Source organism: Nipponia nippon, unplaced genomic scaffold (assembly GCF_047370975.1).
Source record: "Nipponia nippon isolate SJK-2023a ecotype South Korea unplaced genomic scaffold, ASM4737097v1 scaffold_4, whole genome shotgun sequence".
Taxonomy (NCBI): Eukaryota; Metazoa; Chordata; class Aves; order Pelecaniformes; family Threskiornithidae; genus Nipponia; species Nipponia nippon.
In genome coordinates this window covers 98,687-117,557 of record NW_028262358.1, presented here as the reverse complement: position 1 = coordinate 117,557, position 18,871 = coordinate 98,687, and the positions used below count along the sequence as shown (strand labels likewise).

The window sequence follows — 18,871 nt, the reverse complement described above, 5'->3', positions numbered from 1 at the left end:
GGTGTATGTCAGTAATTGTTAGGTACAAAAGAGTAAATTGTAGGAAAAGATGCTGTACTAGGTGCAGCTATCTAATACCAGAATAAGCATATCTAACCACTTAACCCTAGCTCATGGAAACAGCTGAGTGGATAGAAGTGTGTAAGCTATTGAAGCAGCAGTAGGTCAGGTCTCTCCTTCCCCCTTGCTGGATGGAGGAATGTTATCCCTGGCAGTGGTATGGTCAGAGCTTTGCTGGGCGCCTCTGTCGGGCGAGAAGGTAGGAGTTATGACATGAATGCTGAAGCCCTCATCCTTCTCTGGGATTCGTGGTAGCAGAGATAGAGCTGCTTTTCCCAGGTGTGTAAAATAACCCACAGTCAAGTCCAGCAGGTGGTTGTCTTGTGCATCTCCATCTAGATGCAGGTGCTGTAACCCATCTCTCGGCATTTGACTTAATGCTTCATTATGAATTCCGAAGCTTCTCCAGACCTTGAAGCTGTATTGTAACTCAAGCGATTACCTTTCCTTGCTTCTTCCAGGAACCACAGCTCAATGCTCAATGTTTTTTAAGAGGTTTGAAAGCATATTTCTAAATGCTTTCACTGTTGTTATTCACTGGTTTTGGCAGGAATAACAAATGGAAATTGCTGAAATACTGCAAGAACTTCTCATTTTGTGAGATATCCAGGCCAGGGAATTTGGGAAGAACATGAACCTTCTGAAGGGTTATCCAAATCAAAGCCAATCTTGTAAATGTCTCTGACATGTCTAGAGGCAAAACAAGACATGAATGTATCGACGTACAATCGTTCTCTTATAAAAGAGATGTGGTGGTATCCTTCACGATTAAATGCTGTGCCAAAGAAAATGACTTGGGTTTTTATTCCTTTTCAGTAATGTGGAAAGTATGCCATGGGAGCAAGCAGGAAGACGTTGTTTGGTGGAAGAGAGGAAGAAGAAACTGTTTTGGAAGGGGTGCAGAGAGACAGCACTAGCAGCAAACATAATCCTCTTGGTAGCGTGCCATGCTCAGCAAAGCTTAAGGATTAGATTTTCCGAGGCATTCAGTGTTTGCCTAACTGTACGCTCCTGTTGGAAAGAGTGATACACTGTCTGCCCGTGTCAGCGGGAGCGGAGTCAGGCCAGCTCTTGCGCGCTTTTCAGATGGGATTTTCAGATGCTTTCATTTCTGCATTTGTGACTTCAGCATAGATAAAAGAAGTGGGTAGACAGCTGTGAGTGAGACAGCAGATCTATCAAAAAATCTAACGGGAGCTAAAACCTCTCTTGAGAGTGCCATGCTGAAACAAGTTCAGAGTAATTCCTCTTTATCCTTTAGTCTCAAAAGGCTGCCAGTAAGTCGGATCTGGAATCAAGGGGAAAACATAAGCCTGCAGGCAAAATGTTGGTTGAGGTAGGAGTGATGACTAGCTGAAACCAGATGCAGAAAGATCAATGTATAAGTTTGGCAGTGATGTTCCCATTCAGGTTAAGTGAGATAAATATACTGAGCCTGATGCATGGACTGGTTCACAGCCTCTGAAGATCCGAGTCTGTCCAGGTAGTAGTTCCTTAAGCAGTTGCTGATATTTTATGGCGTAGTGAGGTGAAGGAGTCCTTGGCAAGATGGCTGTGATTTTTAACGGCAGTGTTACATTAACCAGGATGAGGAGCATTGGTACTTCAGGATGCAAATACAGGTGTCAGAAATGATCAGCCAAGGAAGCTGAAAACAGCTGTGACCTGTAATAAATAAGCAAGTTGACAATGTTGGGAGCTGAAGAGTAACCTTTGCATGATACAGTTTGGTATCTAGGAGCTATGAATGGGGTGGGGTGGGAGGAGGGCAGTTTGCCAGCTTTTTTTTTTTTTTTTTTTTTTTTCCTTTTTTTTTAGGAAAGAGGACTACTAGGAAAAGAGCAGTCATACTGCAGCCAAGCGTGGGTCCATCTAGCCCATTATCCTCCTGGTTACAAGGAGGATACGAGGTTATGACCCTGCAGACTCTTCACTGCACTTCCAGATGCTACACCTTGCTGCTCAAACTCATTTGCCGGTTCTTAAGGCTTCACTTCTGCCTCCAGATTCACAACTGCACCACACCTTCCCCTCACTCACGTGAGCCAAGGCTGTGTTGGGCCCTGGCGAAGTTCTGGCTGTCCCCAGGGAGGTGGCCACTGGTGCTAGGAGCCCCAAAAGCTCGTCTGCTTGAGCAGATCTGAGACTTCTGCAGGCTCTGGGGCCGCACTGCTGGCTGGGCTCTGGCCTCTTGACTGTCCAGGCCTCCAACAAGTTGAGGAAGGCCCACATGGCTGGGGCTGCCAGCTCAGGAGTGGGCAAGGGCTCGGAAAATGGTATGTCAGCAGCTGGGATGTAACTGAACCTTATTTCACTGGTCAGAATATTTGCACATCATTTAATTCTGCTGGTTGCCTTTAACTACCTCGTATCATCTTCTTTATGGGAAGAGTAATAATTTCCTTGGAGGAATTGGTGAGGTGTGTAACTGGCAGTAAATTCAGTGGCGTTGCATTAAGAGGCGCTTTGGGGGAGTAGTAAGCACAGTTCACCTGTGATCTGCTCGTTGTTTTTGAAAAGTTAGTGTTGCATATTTCTGGTTCCTTTTTAGTTTTTCAAAAGAGTACTGTTTCTTGAAAAGAATTGCAAGCAGTCATTCATGGTCCTTCTGCCTACGTGTGTAGTGAGCATATATCTTTCGAAGATTTTTTTTTTTTTTTTTTTTTTTTAGCTCATTATGGGCAGCAATACTGTTGTTAGCTGACTGCATACTGCTGGCAACCAGGCTTTCTTCAGGGGAGTAGCTCACACAAACTGGTTATGTTCAGGTAGCAGAGATAAAAGTAAGAACAGTGCTTGAAGAAAAAGGAGGTTGATCAGGGAATGTTTGTTATTTCCAAGCTTTTTCAAACTTTTTAATTATATTGACAAAACTACAGAAATATGACACTGTGTAAAGAGTGACTTGTCATTTTTGCTGCGTGCATTATTTGTTTACTACAAGTAATGTGCTCTCGCATTATTTGAAGAAAAAGACCATAAACCCTTTCTGCAGCCAGAAGACTGATGGAAGTTGGAATCCTTTTTGCATAATCCCCTCGCTTTTTGCTTGTGGATACAGCTGTGCTAACACAATGCAACATTTGAGTTGAGAGGTCTGCAAAATCCTGGCACCAGCGGTAGTTTTCAGACTGAGGCTCTTATTTGATAGATTTTTCAAAGTGATACTGTGCTCAGTTGTATCTCTGTGGCCCTGGAAGTAGGCTTTCAGTTAACTTCTCAGAGGAAATACTTTCAAAAGGAAAAGTTTAATTTTGGCAAGAATCAGATAAGGTCAGAGTAATTAGACAAACGAGAGCTTTGTAGGTTAGAGATGAACACAGCCCTCTCCATGGGGCAGTGCAAACGTGCTAGGAGAACAGGAAAACATGAGGATACTTAAATTTGCTGAAAGTTCTGTGTATATCTCGGAGCACGTTCTCAAGTGTAGGATTGCATTTTAGAAGTATTTTTTTCACATTTTTTTAAAAAAAGTAAAATGTATTTATCCTTCCTGTTTCTGATTTCTGGTTTAACCCACCAGAAAATGGGTTCACTGAATTAATTGTAGATTTTTTTTTTTAAATACTATATATTTATAAATTGCTATTATAATTTGATTGTAATATGGTGCTAATTCACCATGGGTTTTCAAGTACATATGTAGTAGGCTCTGCCTAGCTTGCATGCATTTCTGTTATGAGAGAGTAGGGATTGTATTTCAGCTCCTGTACTGTATTTCAGCACCCCGCTACTGGCAGAGTGGGTGGCCTAAGGGCTCCATTGACGCTATCGATCAGCATTAGTCTTCGGACATCGGCTGACCTTTGCCAGTTTATACTTGAGGTCTGGACTGACATTTTCTCCTGTTCTTCCTTGGCTGCAGTATAGTAAAACCCTTTTTTGTTTGCCTAGAGTAGTTTCTGTGTGTGTCTATGCTGAGTGGTTGCATGGCCTTTACAGATTGATAATGAAAAAGGACGGCTAGTCCCTTCAGTGGGATAACTTAGGCTTAAAATACAAAAAAGTGGGTTCTGCTAATTCTGTTGGTCAGCCAGCAAAAGGAAGGCTGCAGATCTCTCTTCTTCCTTCAGGGACAGCGTTAATGGAGTCTCTTCCCTCTGTCCTTTTGTAAACAGAGACTCTTTTCCCCAGTCAGATCTTGCTAGGTTGGCCAAGAGATCAAAAATCATAGTTAGGAACTAGGGAACAGAAAACCGGTGCAGGTGTATAGCCTCAGTTCCTTAGGAAACTGAGTGGGGTAAGAAGGATTGTGGGCAGGGACTTTAAGTTCCCCAGGTCGCTGTGGCCTTTGCTTTCCAGCTCAGGGGAGGTGTACAGGCTGTCTCATCTTTGCTGGGACTTTTAGCTAAAGAAAATGGGATGTTTTGCCTTGGAATGATTGGAATGAGAGGATTAAAGGGAAGGATCCTGAGAAGTCCAGGAAGACAGCGATCGGCGCTACTGCGGTTAAGAACATAATAAATACCAAATAAAATTGCAGGAGAGGGAGGGAAAGTAGGAGCTGTTTTGACAAGAAGTCAGAAGTCTCGGTTACGTCCAGGTGCCCGAATGGTGCTCTGGCATTCCTGTGTAAATGAAAACGAGGAGGAGAAGGGAGTGGAAGAAAAGATGAAAAGCACCAATTTTTTGGAAACATACAGCTTGCAGGGGTGCCAGCACCCGTGGAGTAGCATTGCATTTCAGAGAAACCGGCCAAGCAGACGAATCGTTCCTTTTCCCTGCCCTGTCTTGTCCTTTGTCACGAGCTTTGTCCTGGCTTTGCAGAGCTGCGGTGAGACAGGGCTGCTTCCAGGAGAGGCTGGTGCTGCTGGGAGGGAGCCACGCGACCATGGGAGCAGCAGGCAGGGCTCCAGCACCTGCTGCCCTTTGAGAGCGAAGAGCTAAGTAGGTAAAGCCCCGACTGCTTAAACACAGAAAAGGCGACCTTCCAGGTCGCTAGACAGAAGGTCACATTGAGTTATGCAGTGAATTGGCTCCTGCAGCTTGATAACATTTTCAGATGGGTTTCTGAGCAGTCACCCAGGCAATGTCTAAGCAAATCTGTCTAGACTCTCTGCCTCAGTCCTTAAAACACAGAAGAAGGAGAAAATGCTCGTCTCTGGTATCTGCAGAAGACGACATGCTTTGCCATCTTTCTCCACCCGGCTTCCCAATCGAAGAAGGCAGATTTTTCCTTTCTGACGGCCTCGTACTGTCCGAACGCAGCAAAGACAACTTCAGAGCAGTGGTTTTTCAGCCTGTTTTGGATCTGAATAAGCATCAAATGTGGACAGCTATGTAGAGAAATGAAACCTCCCGACAGTAGGTCTGTTTTTCTGCGGTTGTTTCTGTGCACAGTGTGGAGGTGCCTCTGAACGCTGAGGTGGGCGACAGGTAGGGGCCCACCCTCAGGTTTTTAGAGCGTTGCACCCACCCCCAGCCATCCGTTTTACCAGCGGGTCTTAAGGTCTGCTTGCGTACTAGGTGGCCTAAAAAAAGCATACGCACCAAATAAAAAAAATATGCAAAAAGCCAACAACAGTGTTTCCCACTGTGCTGTTTTTGATCAGAAATACTAAAAATGACTCCCAACATGGAACAGTATTTAGGTTACCCTAAGTCAGTTTGAAATGACAGTGTAACCACAACGGGTACCGTGGATTGATTCACTGGCTATGTAGGGAGCCGAGAAGAGCAAGGACTTGAGCTCAGCTCAGGCTCGGAGTTATGGTCATACAGATAATAATATTGCATAAATAGTAACAATAATAGCAGCTATGGAAAAGTCCAGAGCTTCAGAACCTCTTATAAGCAAAATAAGCAGTGGTCTTGTCTGAGGCTTTCTTCTGACTTAGAGTCACGCTGCTCTTCGAAGGGCAAACTGTGTATTTGTATGTTTGCATTCTTCTGTATGTTTGACCGTGGAAGCTTATAAACTTTGGTTCTGTTTTGAAATAAGACGAATGTAAAAATCTTGGCATGGTCTTATTTTGGTAATAGGGTTGCATGCAGACATCCTTGTGGTTAAATTAAAAAAAATTAAAAACGTTTTATTTCCTGTGAGGGGGTGGTTGTTTGCAAATGGAACGATTAACGACTGAGACGAGAGATGCGAATACAACTGTATGATCTTGTTCATAAACCCCTTATGTAACTCATTTAAAATCTCTGGGATTTTTCTCTGGACTTGAATTTGGCAATGTCATTAAGAGGATAGCATCGGCTGGGTAAACTGAATTTTTCTTCTAATTCCTTTTTGGGTTTCTTGGGTCTCCCTCCACCTTGAGTCTTCCAGGTGCAAATTCCCTTTTCAGAATTCATTGAAATCAAGAAACTCTTGTTATATGGCAACCTTTCGATCGTTTCGAATAGCCAGTATAAAATACCAAAACTCTCTTTAAAATGTCTGATGCTCCCCAAGTGGAACCGTTCTGTACCCTTCTGCATGTGGCAAATGAGGACATGGAGCTCAGCTGATTTAATAGCACCTGTAAACCCACCCACTTCACTGGACTTCAGTCTCTTACGGGATCGGTGCAATCAAGTTATTTAGGCAGACTTCAAGTAAAGCAACACAGATCGCAATGCTTTAGAGCCTTGTCAGGAGTGTATTCCTTTAAATATGCTGAGTTACAAAGAAAGTTTGGTTTTGTTTTGTTTTTTTTTTTTCTTTTAATTCTTTTTTTCCAGCACTGTTTTTTGTCTTCTCTTGGTCATCCTCTAGTGTTTGGCTTTCACAAGAATTCAGAATTTTTCTTTCAACCTTTAAAGTCTGCAAACTCTGTCTGGAAAACAGGCTGGTTCCTGAGCTTCCCGGCATGGCTGCTTTTTAACAAGAATCTGAGTGGAAAAATGTAACCTTTTCTACTGCTCTTGTGGTATGACCTCTGGAAAGAGGGTAAACAACTTAAAGCTTCCCGCTACATGTTAAAACCAAGAGAAAATCTTTTTCTCCTGCTTCTACCTCTCGCCCTTTTCCAGTACTTGTGCTTGCCAGGGCTTTTCATTTAACCCTTTTTTCTTCTAAGCTCCTCCTCCCTCCTTGGTCCTTCTTACCCTTGTCAGGCATTAGAGGGAAGCAGGAGCCTGTGTCTGTACTCAGGGCAGGGTATGTGTCAAATCTGCTTTTTTTAACTCTCGGCGTTCTCTGTCCCAGCTGCTTTGTTTTGCTCAAGCTCCATCTGCAGTCAGGCCACTAAACTTGTTTTTCACTGCTGCTCACTGCCATTTATATTTTAATTTCTGCTGTATCAAATCAAAAGCTGTGCCTCTGTCTCAGTCTGTGAGGTTTTGCACCTGCAGTATTCGCCACTTGGGTAACTGAAACTTCCAACATAACTACCTGCTGTGTGGTCAGAAACTGTGTGAGCAAGGAGAGGAGTTAGGCCACTTAAATGCAATTATAAGCTTACTGTTAAAAATCCCAGAAGGACTTTTTAGCCGTGGAACTTGGCTCCTGTTTAGTTCAGAAGTTTGTTCACAAATTACTGGTGTGAATCGGTTGTGACTTTAGAGGAACTCTGCGAATCAGCGGGAGATCGCCCCATGATATTTCTCATTACGTGCCTGTGTTCTAGTAATGCATTACTGTATTCTTCTGGGTGTTAGGCCGTTCATTCGGTTTACCTGATAGTGGAAAATGCAAGTTCTTCCCAGCTGCATCTTCAGCTTCTCACTTGGACACGACTCTCAGAAGACCTGGTTGCATTTGAGGAACTTCAGGCAGGATTTTTTGGGGGGGTGTTTGGGGTTTGGCTGGTTGGTTTGGGGGGGGGGGGGTGCCTTTTTTTGCCTTTTTTTGTTGTTTTGTTACATTCATGGTAATGTGTTTTCTCCCTTGTGGGTGATTTGTAATTTTTTTTTTTCCCCCTCCTGGTCAGCCCCGTTAATACTGTAATATTTGAGAGCAGATTGTAGTGACATCTAACGTTTTGTTCTATTTGTACTTCATGCTGAGGTCAAGCAAACAAACAAAGCAATCGTTATGTTTTAGCATTCTTTTTAACGAGCACATTAAGATCTACTCAGATCAGCTGTGTGAAGGGAAGGGAGAAACATGGAACTCTGAGTAGCACTGTCTTTTTTTTTTTTAAGCAATTTATGGAAAAATAATAGACTAAAGGGATATGTAAGGACTGCGGTAGGAAATGAATGGCACCGAGTTGTTGACGGAAAGGGTTTTGGCAGAAGGCTTGTCACGACTGTTTCTGTGGCTTAGAAAGGAATTTCCTACAGACTGGACTAACCATTAAAAAATGTTTCTACTTTTAGGAGTTCAAGGCATACAGTGGAGTCTTCCAGGGGAAGATGTCGTCTTTGACAATGAAAGCCCGTTGTCTGGACAAAAGAGGAAGTTTCTTTAAGGTAAATGGGATATTTATACAGAGCATAAAGCACATGGTTTTATGTGAAACGAGTGCTGCAGAATGCACAGTATGGTCTGTGGTAGGTAGCAACACTCCTCTGTAAAATAGGAAGCACTTCATTGAGCATCTCTTTTTGCAAGTGGTATTCGTGGTTAGATTACCATCCAGTTATTTCACGTGTATGTTGTTCTTCTGTACGCTGAATAGAATGTTTGGTGTAAAACAGCTTCTAACTTTCTTTGCCACTAATGCTGAGAACGTAGGCTTTATTATGCATAGGCATAAAATTATTAGAGCTGTCATAACCTGTATTTGTGTAGCTTAAAGTTGCAGTACAGGTTTATAATTTCCATTATTGGATTGAAAATCGTTTTCGTTTCCTTGCCTATTTTAAGAAAAATTGGGGGGGGGGGGCTCCTTGTTTGTGTGTAATCTGAACACTCACAAAAATACTGTGTTTGTATTCTCAATGTATATTTCAGTCCTTTCTGTGTTTCCTGTGTTTGCTTTGTTTGTGGGTTTTGTTCGGTTGGTTTTTTAAAGCCTAAGCCATCTTGTTTGAAATGAACAAGAAGCTGGTGCTTAGCTCACTGCCATACTCTGAAAAAGCCAGCAAGGCAGAGGGCTGTGCCTTCGGGTGCCTGCATACCTTAAAGGAGTCGAATGCTTCCTCCGTAAGATGCTCAGCCCAGCTTCCTGACGATACAGGCGCCGAGCGCCAGCGGCCCCGTTCTGGCATGGACGTGCTTATAGAGGGAAGACAGAAATAATTCCATTTAGCGTTTCTGCGTGCTGGGGGCTGTTTTGAGATGTCACGTGGCTTACAGCACACCCAATACAGCATATTCCAGTGAGAAATACGTTTCGGGTGGGAGCCCTTCTGTCTCCGCCCGATTCCATTCCATGACGGAATGGAGCCCATGCGTGGCAATGTACAAAAGGGGCCAGGAAGGCAGGATGCAACACACGCTCGCTTCTGCGCATCTTCGTTTCTACGTAGTTATAAATCACTTCTGTCTCTGGGAACTTCTGTCAAGGATTAAACTTGATGACTCCATTTTGCTTTTTCCCAGTATTTCCTGCAGAGTTAACTTGCACGATTGGCCCCAGATTTGCTCAGCAGTGGTAGCTTAGCTCAGGCGTGAACAATCACACCGCAAAAGTAAGCGTGGGTCACCACGTCCTCTCTTCTGCCTCCTGCCCTGTGTGAGGTTTGTTAAGGCTTTGGGGGATCAGTCAGAGGGCTTTCAGGGCTGCAGTGAGCTGACTGTTTTCTAGGGGAATGTGGGAACATGTTTTGGTCTTTTTATATGGCAGAGACAGACTTTATGCAGTGGAGAGACTTTGGAGAACTGTCATCTTTCAGGTTGGCATCACAAAAAGCAGAGGTGCAGTAGGAGTTATCAGTACGGTTTTCAAAAGATGACTGAATCCCGTTAACTGTATTTTATTTATGTATAATGGAGGAGGTCTGGAGGCGGTGCTGAAGTTAATTGTAGAGAAGGCTGTAGTTAACATTTTCTTCCAGAAAAAAAGATGAGTTGATCTGAAATGGAGCTAACAAAGCCTTCGTGTGCGCTGTGTGAGTACAGCTGCGAACACCATAAACCCCTAGAGAGCAGGACGGAGAGTAGCGTCCAGGCAGTGCCGCTGTATTGAAAGCATGCTGACCTATCAAACTGTCGTGTCCTGTCACTGGCCAGGAAGATGGGTGTATTTTTCTGATCTGAGGAAGAGAGTAAATTGTCACATAGACCATCTTGGGATCAGGGTTAAATAAAACAGAGTTGAATTTGTTCTGGGCTAGAACTTTGCTTTTAATATAATGCCAGGCTCACAGTGGCTGTCTTGCTGGGCAAGGCTTTGCTCTAAGGAGCAATCAAAATTTACAGGTGCTTCTGAGCACTGAATGAACTTGCCTTGATCACTTCCCGTAGAGTATTCATCGCCTGCTGTAGCTTCTTCCAGTGAAAGATGCTAATACTCGCTGCCATCTCAGCTTATATTAAGAAAAAGCATGCTGCTTTGCTTTTTCTCGTGCCGCAGCAAATGCGACTGACCAGCCAAAAGCTCTACGTGGTGGCAAGCAGCTGCCGCTTTACTGGCTGTTCCTAGCTGCCGCCGCCTCTGCCGCTCCTAGCGCACTGCGCTCGTCCCGTGCCGCCCGTTTCGGGTGTTGCTGTTGCCATTCCCTCTGTTCCTCTGGGACAGAAACACCATTCTTTCGCTGCCTGAATCTGACCCTGATGCTTGGGGGAGTAGGGGCTGGGGGCGGCTGTTCTAGCAGATGGTAAATACACGCGTGATAAGCAACAGGCAAAGGAGAACCAAGCAAGTGGTGGCTGGTGCCTTTAGCACACGAAGAGCTATGATGACCGCCGGTGCAGTGTGCAGGACCAGTTTCTGTGTCAGCAGCTTCGTAGTACTGTTGCAGTGACACACATACACATTGAAATGTTTGTTTTGTGTGTTGCATGTTTTCTTTATCGTAAGGCAATCTTACCGGGCCAATCTTTAGGAAACAAACGGTCAGCGCTGCAGTGACAGTGTGTTTTCCCCTTTGGCTTGCCCAGAGTTTCATGTGGTCAGCAGTAAACAGGGTCTTCTGGGAACAGGAACCGCGTCTCAGTTTTGCAACACACTTTTGTTACGTCTCACATCTCACAAGCACAAACATCAGCCGCCTTTGATGGCAGTCCACGGCCATATAGGGAGAATGGTCATATTTTCAAATCAAAGCAAGAAACTGTCTCACTTGTGAGGAGTATTTCTAGGTTGTCACTTAGGCGTGTGCTGGGGGAATCACGATGTCAGTGGGATCGTAAGCAAGTGCCCCTGTCGTTTTCTGCAGTCCTTTGGTATCTCCTTGTGTAAGTAATTCTTGTGTGGAAAATAGATGCTGGAATAGCTATTCTGTGCACCTCCTGTTCATGATGTCGTGGTTGTAGTCACTCAAAAATTATTAGGAATGCAGCACGCCCGAGCAGTTTAAAGACACCGGACTCTTAAGGCCATAGGAAGCACTGTCAATTAAGAAACTAAGGTTTGTTCTAAATTTTCCTAAGGACAGCCTGGCAGGGGAACGGCCTGAAGAACAGTGGGAATAAAAGATGCCTCAAAGCTACCTTCTCAGACCTCTCACCATCCCTGGGAAGCTGCACTGTCGGACCGCTGCTACGAACCTACGGCGTCGAATTGGAAACTGCAGGCAGGCAGTGTGTCCAGCCTGTGTGTAGCGTACCCGGTGCCTGTGCGCTCCAGCGTACGGTGAAATTACTTGCTCTGTCTTTCCCTCCCCCACATCGGTAAAACTGTGAAAGCAGTTACGTTTGCTACAGCTGGACAGGTGTTATTGAGCAAAGAAAACACTTGGCACATCAGATTTTTTTCAGTTTACGTTATTTTAATTTGCCTTGTCTATCTGTGTTTAGGAGACCTTGTAATTAAGATACAGCCTTTCGCCCGTGCTGACCTGTCCTTCAGAATGCTCTCCCAGATGCACAGGCTGCGTAGTGTACTTCTGCATATGGCTCTCATGTTGTGCCTGTTACTTTACAGTTGCCCAAGAAACCTTTAGCATGCTGACATGCAGTTTCTCAGGGCACTTAAATCCTCATAGAGTATCTTACCGTTCTCAGCAACTTTTATGAGAGAATTGATTGACAAATACCAGCGGGAAACTCCACTTTACTTTTCTTTCTGGTTCTTAAATAGTTCCCATTGCTGTAGTGTCTAACTGTCTCTTAGGTTTTTTACGTTCATTCTTTTGACTGTTAGTACACCAGGAAAAGAGTATTGTCCTGATTTTACAAAGAGCAAAGGTCCGTAGTTTTATAGGCTAAATTGAGTTTTTATACCTTGCAATTGGTGACGGCTCAGAGCCATCAAGTAGTAAAAATGAAGCGAAGATGGAGTTAGGCTTGGGTAATTCTGGGACTGAATAGCTTGCCAGTGGTTACAGAGGGGAGTCTGTGGTAAAGCAAGGAACTGAATATATGTCTCTGACAAACATCCTTTCTACTGAACCATCCTCCTCCTCATCGAAATGTTCCAGCCTTTATTGAACTGGCATCAGAGGTTTTACACCACTGAAGCTTTTCTGGCTGAAAATCAAGCATTGGGTAAAACTTTGTTGCTTACTGATGAATAAGACACTGAATAATGTTAGTGGTCTTGGGAATTCATAGCTCACTGTGCAAAATAACCAGAAATTGCAGCCGCATATCAAAATATTTAATTGTATTCAGACATTTGGACAAGTCCAGAAATAGCGTTCCCAGTTTGGCTCGTCTCTGGCACTTTGCCACCTCGTCACACAGGGTGCTTTTTGAGGGCTGCTACGCTCTGCTTATCAAAACAGGAAGGAAAAGATGTGATGCCAAAGAGGATGCAGATCTCCAGAAAGAATGAAAAATGAGATGCTGGCAGGAAGGGGGGGGTGGTAAGTGCTGAGGCTCATTTGTCTAGTCCGATACTGATCCTTGCTGTCTTCAGCCCATGTTCCTTTGCCAGCTTAGAAGCACTGATCTTACCTTTTCCTCTTTAGCTGTTGTAAATCTCAGGGCTTGGAAACATTCTGCCGTGGTCACCTTGGCTGACTCTTCCAATGCGCTCTCAGAAAGAGGCGGTTTCATTAATTCTCTGTACAAGCTTATTTACATTTCAACACAAAACCCAGGAATTCAGTTGCCATGCAGTAAAGGATGAATGATTTTTTCTAAAAATGTCCTGAAACAGGTATCAAGTCAAAGCCACCTGTCTTCCTCTTGGGACTGGGAAACTCTTCGTGAGTTGAATGAGTAAGAAGACCTGTAGCTATGCTTGGCTTCTGAGAGAGGCACTGGTATGTGTCTGGTCCTGGGCACGTGCTTTCCCTGATGCACAGCAGTGATGCGCGTGTAGACAGAGCAGCTTCAGAAAGGTGACTGTAGCTCCTTGGGAGTGTGTTGCTTCTAGCGAACACACTTGCTCTGATTTTTGCTGCTTCTATGTGTCACGGACGGAGCGAGAGCGCGCTTCACTCGTAAGAGAGAAGCAAAAAAAATAAACTTTATTGATAGAAACCAGTGAGTTAACAAAGTTCCGTGGTGAATGCAACAGTGGTTTAACAAGATTTGATGGCAAGGTACACTTGATTATTTACTGCATAGAGGACAGGTCAGACAAAACTGTCAGGGAGTCTCTCCTGTTGAGTCATGAGGTTCAGAAAGGACCCCCTTGCTTTCTAAACTCCTCCTCAGAAGAAGAGTCTAGGTGTGGCTGGATCCAATCCTGGTCCCAGACTTGATCAACGGTTTATGTCTACAGGATTATATATGCCCAATCAATCCTTTATATCACTTTCCTAAGATTTCAAAGTTTAGCATGCTATTAGTCACTTACTGAGGATCTGTTGTGGCAAGGAATCTCTCAACTTCGAGGGATAACCTTGAGAGACATCCCTACTCAAGGGGAGATCCTGGCGTGCAGCCCGCTGCCGTGCAGGAGAGCTCAAAGGGCTCTTGGGCTGCTCACTATTTATGGGAGTAAGATGATTAACTCAGTCATATTTACATACCAACTGCATATGTTTGTTTCTTCCAAATTTGGCTTGAGTCGGACATTGACCGGCACTGCGGTTAGGTGGACGCACTGCCATAAATTAGCCCTTGGCTGTTGCGTTGTTATCTGTCTCCCCCAAACGCACTTTGAGCTGGATGCATCCATCACGACCACCACTGGTGATTATCGCTTGAGCAGGGTTATGGAAAAGGTCGGGGCGGGGGGGGAGGAAGAAGCACACCACCACAGTATGACATCCTGAAATATGTAAAACACAAAAATGGAATATATGTGCTCTGGTGAGAGAGCGCTGGGGAGCTGTGATGAGTTATGTTTGTGGTCTGTATGTAGGAATTACATTGTCACCCCTGCCAGCTTTTAAAAGCTGAGATCAGTCCTGTTGAACAGAATCGGCTGACAATAAGCATAGCGTGATACGTTATGAAAGGAAATGTTGTGATTTAAGATGTTTGCATTTCATTATTTCGTTCGTGGATTTTAGGAATGTAAACAGTTACAGTACATAGGTATTTGTGGCAATCTAATGTTTAGGATAGGTTTGGTTAGCGAATACTGTACTGGGCTGCTATGTGAATCCATGCTGTCTGAGCCTGTCCTGGTTTCGGCTGGGATAGAGTTAATTTTCCTCCTAGTAGCTGGTATAGTGCTGTGTTTTGCATGTAGGATGAGAATCATGCTGATAACACGCTGATGGTTTAGTTGTTGCTAAGCAGTGCTTACGCTAAATCAAGGGCTTCTCGGCTCCTCATGCTCTGCTGACTGAGAAGGCTGGAGGTGCACAAGAAGCTGGGAGGGGGCACAGCCAGGGCAGCTGACCCAAACTGGCCTAGGGGCTACTCCATACCACAGGACATCATGCCCAGTATAGAAACTGGGGGAAAGCTGGCTGGGGGGCTGCTGCTCGGGGACTGGCTGGGTGTCGGTCAGTGGGTGGTGAGCAATTGCCTTGTGCATCACTTGCTTTGTATATTCTATTATTATTATATATTCTGTTGTTGTTATTATTATTACTACTACTACTTTATTGTATTTTATTTCAATTACTAAACTGTTCTTATCTCAACCCACGAGTTTTCTCACTTTTACTCTTCTGATTCTCTCCCCCATCCCACTGGGGGGTGAGCAAGCGGCTGCGTGGTGCTCGGTCGCCGGCTGGGGTTAAACCACGACAGAGTCATAATTATTATTTGGGTTTACAGTGGTCGTATTGTAGTTTCTTTTTAACTTAGAGAACAGTGCTTTATTAGCAGTAAGCTCCAAAGAAAAAACATTAGACAGAGAAATGGCTATTTATCATGTTATATAAGGTCTCCTTTTTATTTTGGGGGTTTTTTACTGTTAAATAATTCACCACCTGAGAAAACATCATACTTTTCCAAATAAATTTCTTTTCATGTAAACCTCTTCTTTCTGTAGCATAGCAGGCTGATATCTATTTTATAGTCCTAAATAATCTGCAACAGAATTCTTCAGATTACTCTTTTAAGCCTTGGGGCTGATGTGTGTTGTTTTACACCAACAGAGGCCTCTGACAAATATCTCCATCCACTTCAGCGGTGTCTCCCTTTGGAAGCTGCCTCTTATGGTCTTGATTTCAAGTCTGTTGAAACCAATGGGTGAGTTGACCCATTATTTTCAGCAAAATAGGAATCGCACTCTTTGCGAACAGCAAAATCTTTTTGAAGAATTCAAATGTTCTGAGCCTTCTGCCAAGAAGGCAGCCTTCTGCTGCTGCTTGTTTTCGCAGGGTTGGATCTAATGATGGTACGCACCCAGGATCCTTCCTGTATTTTGTAGAAACGTATTATTAACGGCTCATCTTGTGTAATGCTAATCATGCAAGCATCACATATGCTGCGTAATGACCAGAAGTTTAATTGATCCTAAATACTTCAGAAAGGATGTCACAAAATCATGAGTACACCTTATGTTACTTGACAGAAAATAATGTCAGGTGCTGTCGTAACAGTATGTGTCAGTTAATTGCAAGAATACCCAAATGATGCAACTCCAAAAGACTTTTTTAAATCAGGAGAAGAGTAACCTTTTTTCTTTTAACATGAAAAAAATTAAGGAAAATTGGTTGCCATTTGCAGGAAATAGTGGCAGTTTATTTTTAAAAAAATGAGGTTTTTATTCCTAAAGATAAGTGTTTTAGTTCAGGTGCAGTACCTGCTGGTAGCTGAAGAGTCACTGTTTGATTGCCGAGCGTGTCCCCTTCTGGGGGTCTGTAGGCCAGGCTCGGGTTTGATGCCCAGCACCTGACCTAGTGTCCCCGTCCAGGGTGTACGGACCTTTCGTAGACCAAGGAAAGACTGCCTTGTGTCACGGAGGATATGTAGTATACCTGAGAAATTTGGCCTGTAGAAGAGAACGTGAGCATAAGGCTGCTTGAAACGTGCCGTTTTGTTTGAGTTCTCTTTAGAAAAAGAAAAAATAAAATCGCTAAAGACAGAAAAATTACTCTCAGGAAAGACAGTTTCGGTCAAGTTCTCTTTCAAGGCAGACATACAAATTAAAAAGCATTAAGATTACAGTGTCTTCAAGATAAAACTGTTCTGCAGTGCTTGCCTTGTGCTATTCTAATTTAAAGTGTTTATAAGTTAAAACTCATTTTAAAATGTCTGTTTTCAAAGACTTTAAGCAAGTACCTTTCCCAGACAAAGATGTAAAAGGCAGTTGTGTTGGAGGCTGAACGTGGCAGCCGTACAAAAATGACTTCCAAAGATAAACTGGATATTGGAAAGCATCAGAAAACATACTGCCATGGTTAGCTTTTAGGTATAAGTGAACAAAGGAACTAACCAAGGAACTGCAGTGTAGGAAGGTTATACAGTATTTAAATCCCTTTGCATTGTAGATCCCTTCCATCTTCTGGAGTCAAACTGACATATGAAATGATAGCGTGAAGCGAAGAGCGTCAGCTTGAATTTTTGAGCATGTTACTGTGCTGTTAGTACAAGTTGGATTAGAATTCTTTGCTGTAGTGCCCAGAGATTTTGTTTCCTGGGAGGGAGTTGTTTCATGAGTTTCTTTGGGCTTTTTGGTTTTGGGGCTTTTTTTCCCCACTGTGGTCGAAGCCAGTTAATGAACAGCCAGATAACAACGGAGCAAGGCAGGTGTTGAGGCGGGGGCTGAAAGCCCATGGATGCTTCTGTGGAGAGCTCCTCGTATTGGGTACTTTTCAGGGAAAGATGCTGAAAATCTCTTTTGTTGTGCAGACCGTTGGCCTGTGAGCCATTTGCTCTCTGTAGATGTGTCAGAGCGCAGGGCACACTTGCTACCGTGGTGGTTCTTTATGGCCACAATTGGTCTTGTGGGTGCAAAGACTAAGGTGATGTCGCCCATGAAGAGGAGCTACTTACGCAGAGCTGAATCATCCTGCCGTCATGTCTAGCAGCTGGTTCACGGGGAACGGCAGCTTAGCTTTCATGCAGTTACCAGTGTAGAAAGTTTTGTAGGGAAAGAAGTCTGGGCTGTGGTGCTGGCAGCTTATGATTCAAAAGCAGCTGCTAATGCAACAGAGGGTTGCTCCACTTTGCTTACCGTTTCCCCTTTCTGTCTTTGAAGCAGAAGCACGTGCTTCCCATGCCGCTTATCGCAATACCTGGTCCCCCCATGCCTCCCACCAGCTGCCAACATCTCCCCCTTGCCGTCTTTACAGCTTCTACCCGTCGTTAACGCGCAGATCCGCTAGCTGCAGCTGCTGCGGCGGGGTGTGCAGTGGGCGTCAGGCTGGCCGCCCGTGCCCAGCCTGCAGGCTGCCGCTGGTCCCGAGCATCTCGGCTCCCTGCCTCTCCGGGAGGGCAGGTCCAGGGAAAGTAAACACGGGGCAGACTTTGAGGGTTGGGTGGAGCATTGACTCGCCCTCCCCTTATTGCTGATCAGCTTCTCTGTATGGATGGATGATTTCTTTGAAGAAGCCAGGGGATTGCCAAGCACTGTCTCCCGCTCGGCTTGAATCTTAAGGGAATAGCTGACATTTGAAGGAAGACTGTTGAAGGAGACACATCTGTTGCCAGGCAGAGCTGACATAATCCCTTTCAGCGGTTTGACAGTAATCCCTTGAAAACGAATAGATGGTCAGTTCCAGCTTGATTATTCTGAGGTTGGCTGTCTTTAAGATGTTTGCGTGATTGGCCTTAGGTTTCGCCATGCTCTATGCAGTGGAAGGAGCTGGGGGTGGGAGCGATTCCTCTGGTTTCACACTCTCCCTGGGGCCTTTGCGATTTCCCCCTCCCTCCACGTTAGGCCCTGCAACGGGGGATCAGACAGGGTGACCAATGCACGTAGCGCTGGAGTAGAGTTATATTGCTAATTCAGTGAAAAGGCTGCTCTGCTGACCTTATTCAATACTGCGTGTAGCAGAGCTCTTACCTACAGTAGGTCCGTTTCATTAACAGATTAAATCCTTGGATAGCATTTAATAATATGTTGAGCTTCAGGTAGTGATTTCCATCACGGGTTCATATTTTAAATGGTCAAAAATCTGATGGCAGATCATTGTGAATCAGTTGCCATCTATAATAAGACTCCAGGCGCTGACTCGTGTTGTGTGCTGGTAGCTGACTAGTGCCGCCGTCCTCCTGAGATGGCTCCAGGCAAGCCGTGATGGGGAGCCCTAATATATTCACAGCTGGCTAAATTGCTTATGTTTGTGACTGCTTGGTGCTTGAAAAACTTCACTCTCACGGCAAATAGGAAGCATCTTCAGGGAATGCCGTGATTTAAAACTGAGTCTTGCTTCATCCATTAGAAAAGTTAATTTTTTAGCCGTTACTGCAGGATGAAGCACATCAGGCGGTTCTGTTCCTGACGTGGCTGCGTTCGTGACTCCACAGACAGTTTTAGAGCCTTTGTGGCTCGCTGGTGGGAAAAGAGAAAAGGCTGTAATCCGGTCA

At 44.4% G+C, this 18,871-nt stretch overlaps 1 protein-coding gene across 7 annotated transcripts in view; it reads left to right on the top strand.

The window, feature by feature from the left end:
* RIN2 (Ras and Rab interactor 2) overlaps positions 1-18,871 on the top strand; it is an 84,791-nt gene that overhangs the window by 23,752 nt on the left and 42,168 nt on the right. For 6 of the 7 annotated variants that reach the window (XM_087777221.1, XM_087777227.1, XM_087777223.1 and 3 more), the window contains exon 2: positions 8,314-8,406. In XM_087777221.1, the coding sequence (XP_087633347.1) occupies positions 8,350-8,406 (57 nt within the window). In that variant the 5' untranslated portion in view covers positions 8,314-8,349. Of the gene's footprint in view, positions 1-8,313; positions 8,407-15,492; positions 15,587-18,871 lie in introns of those variants that run through there. The other variant, XM_087777226.1, reaches the window with a different exon arrangement.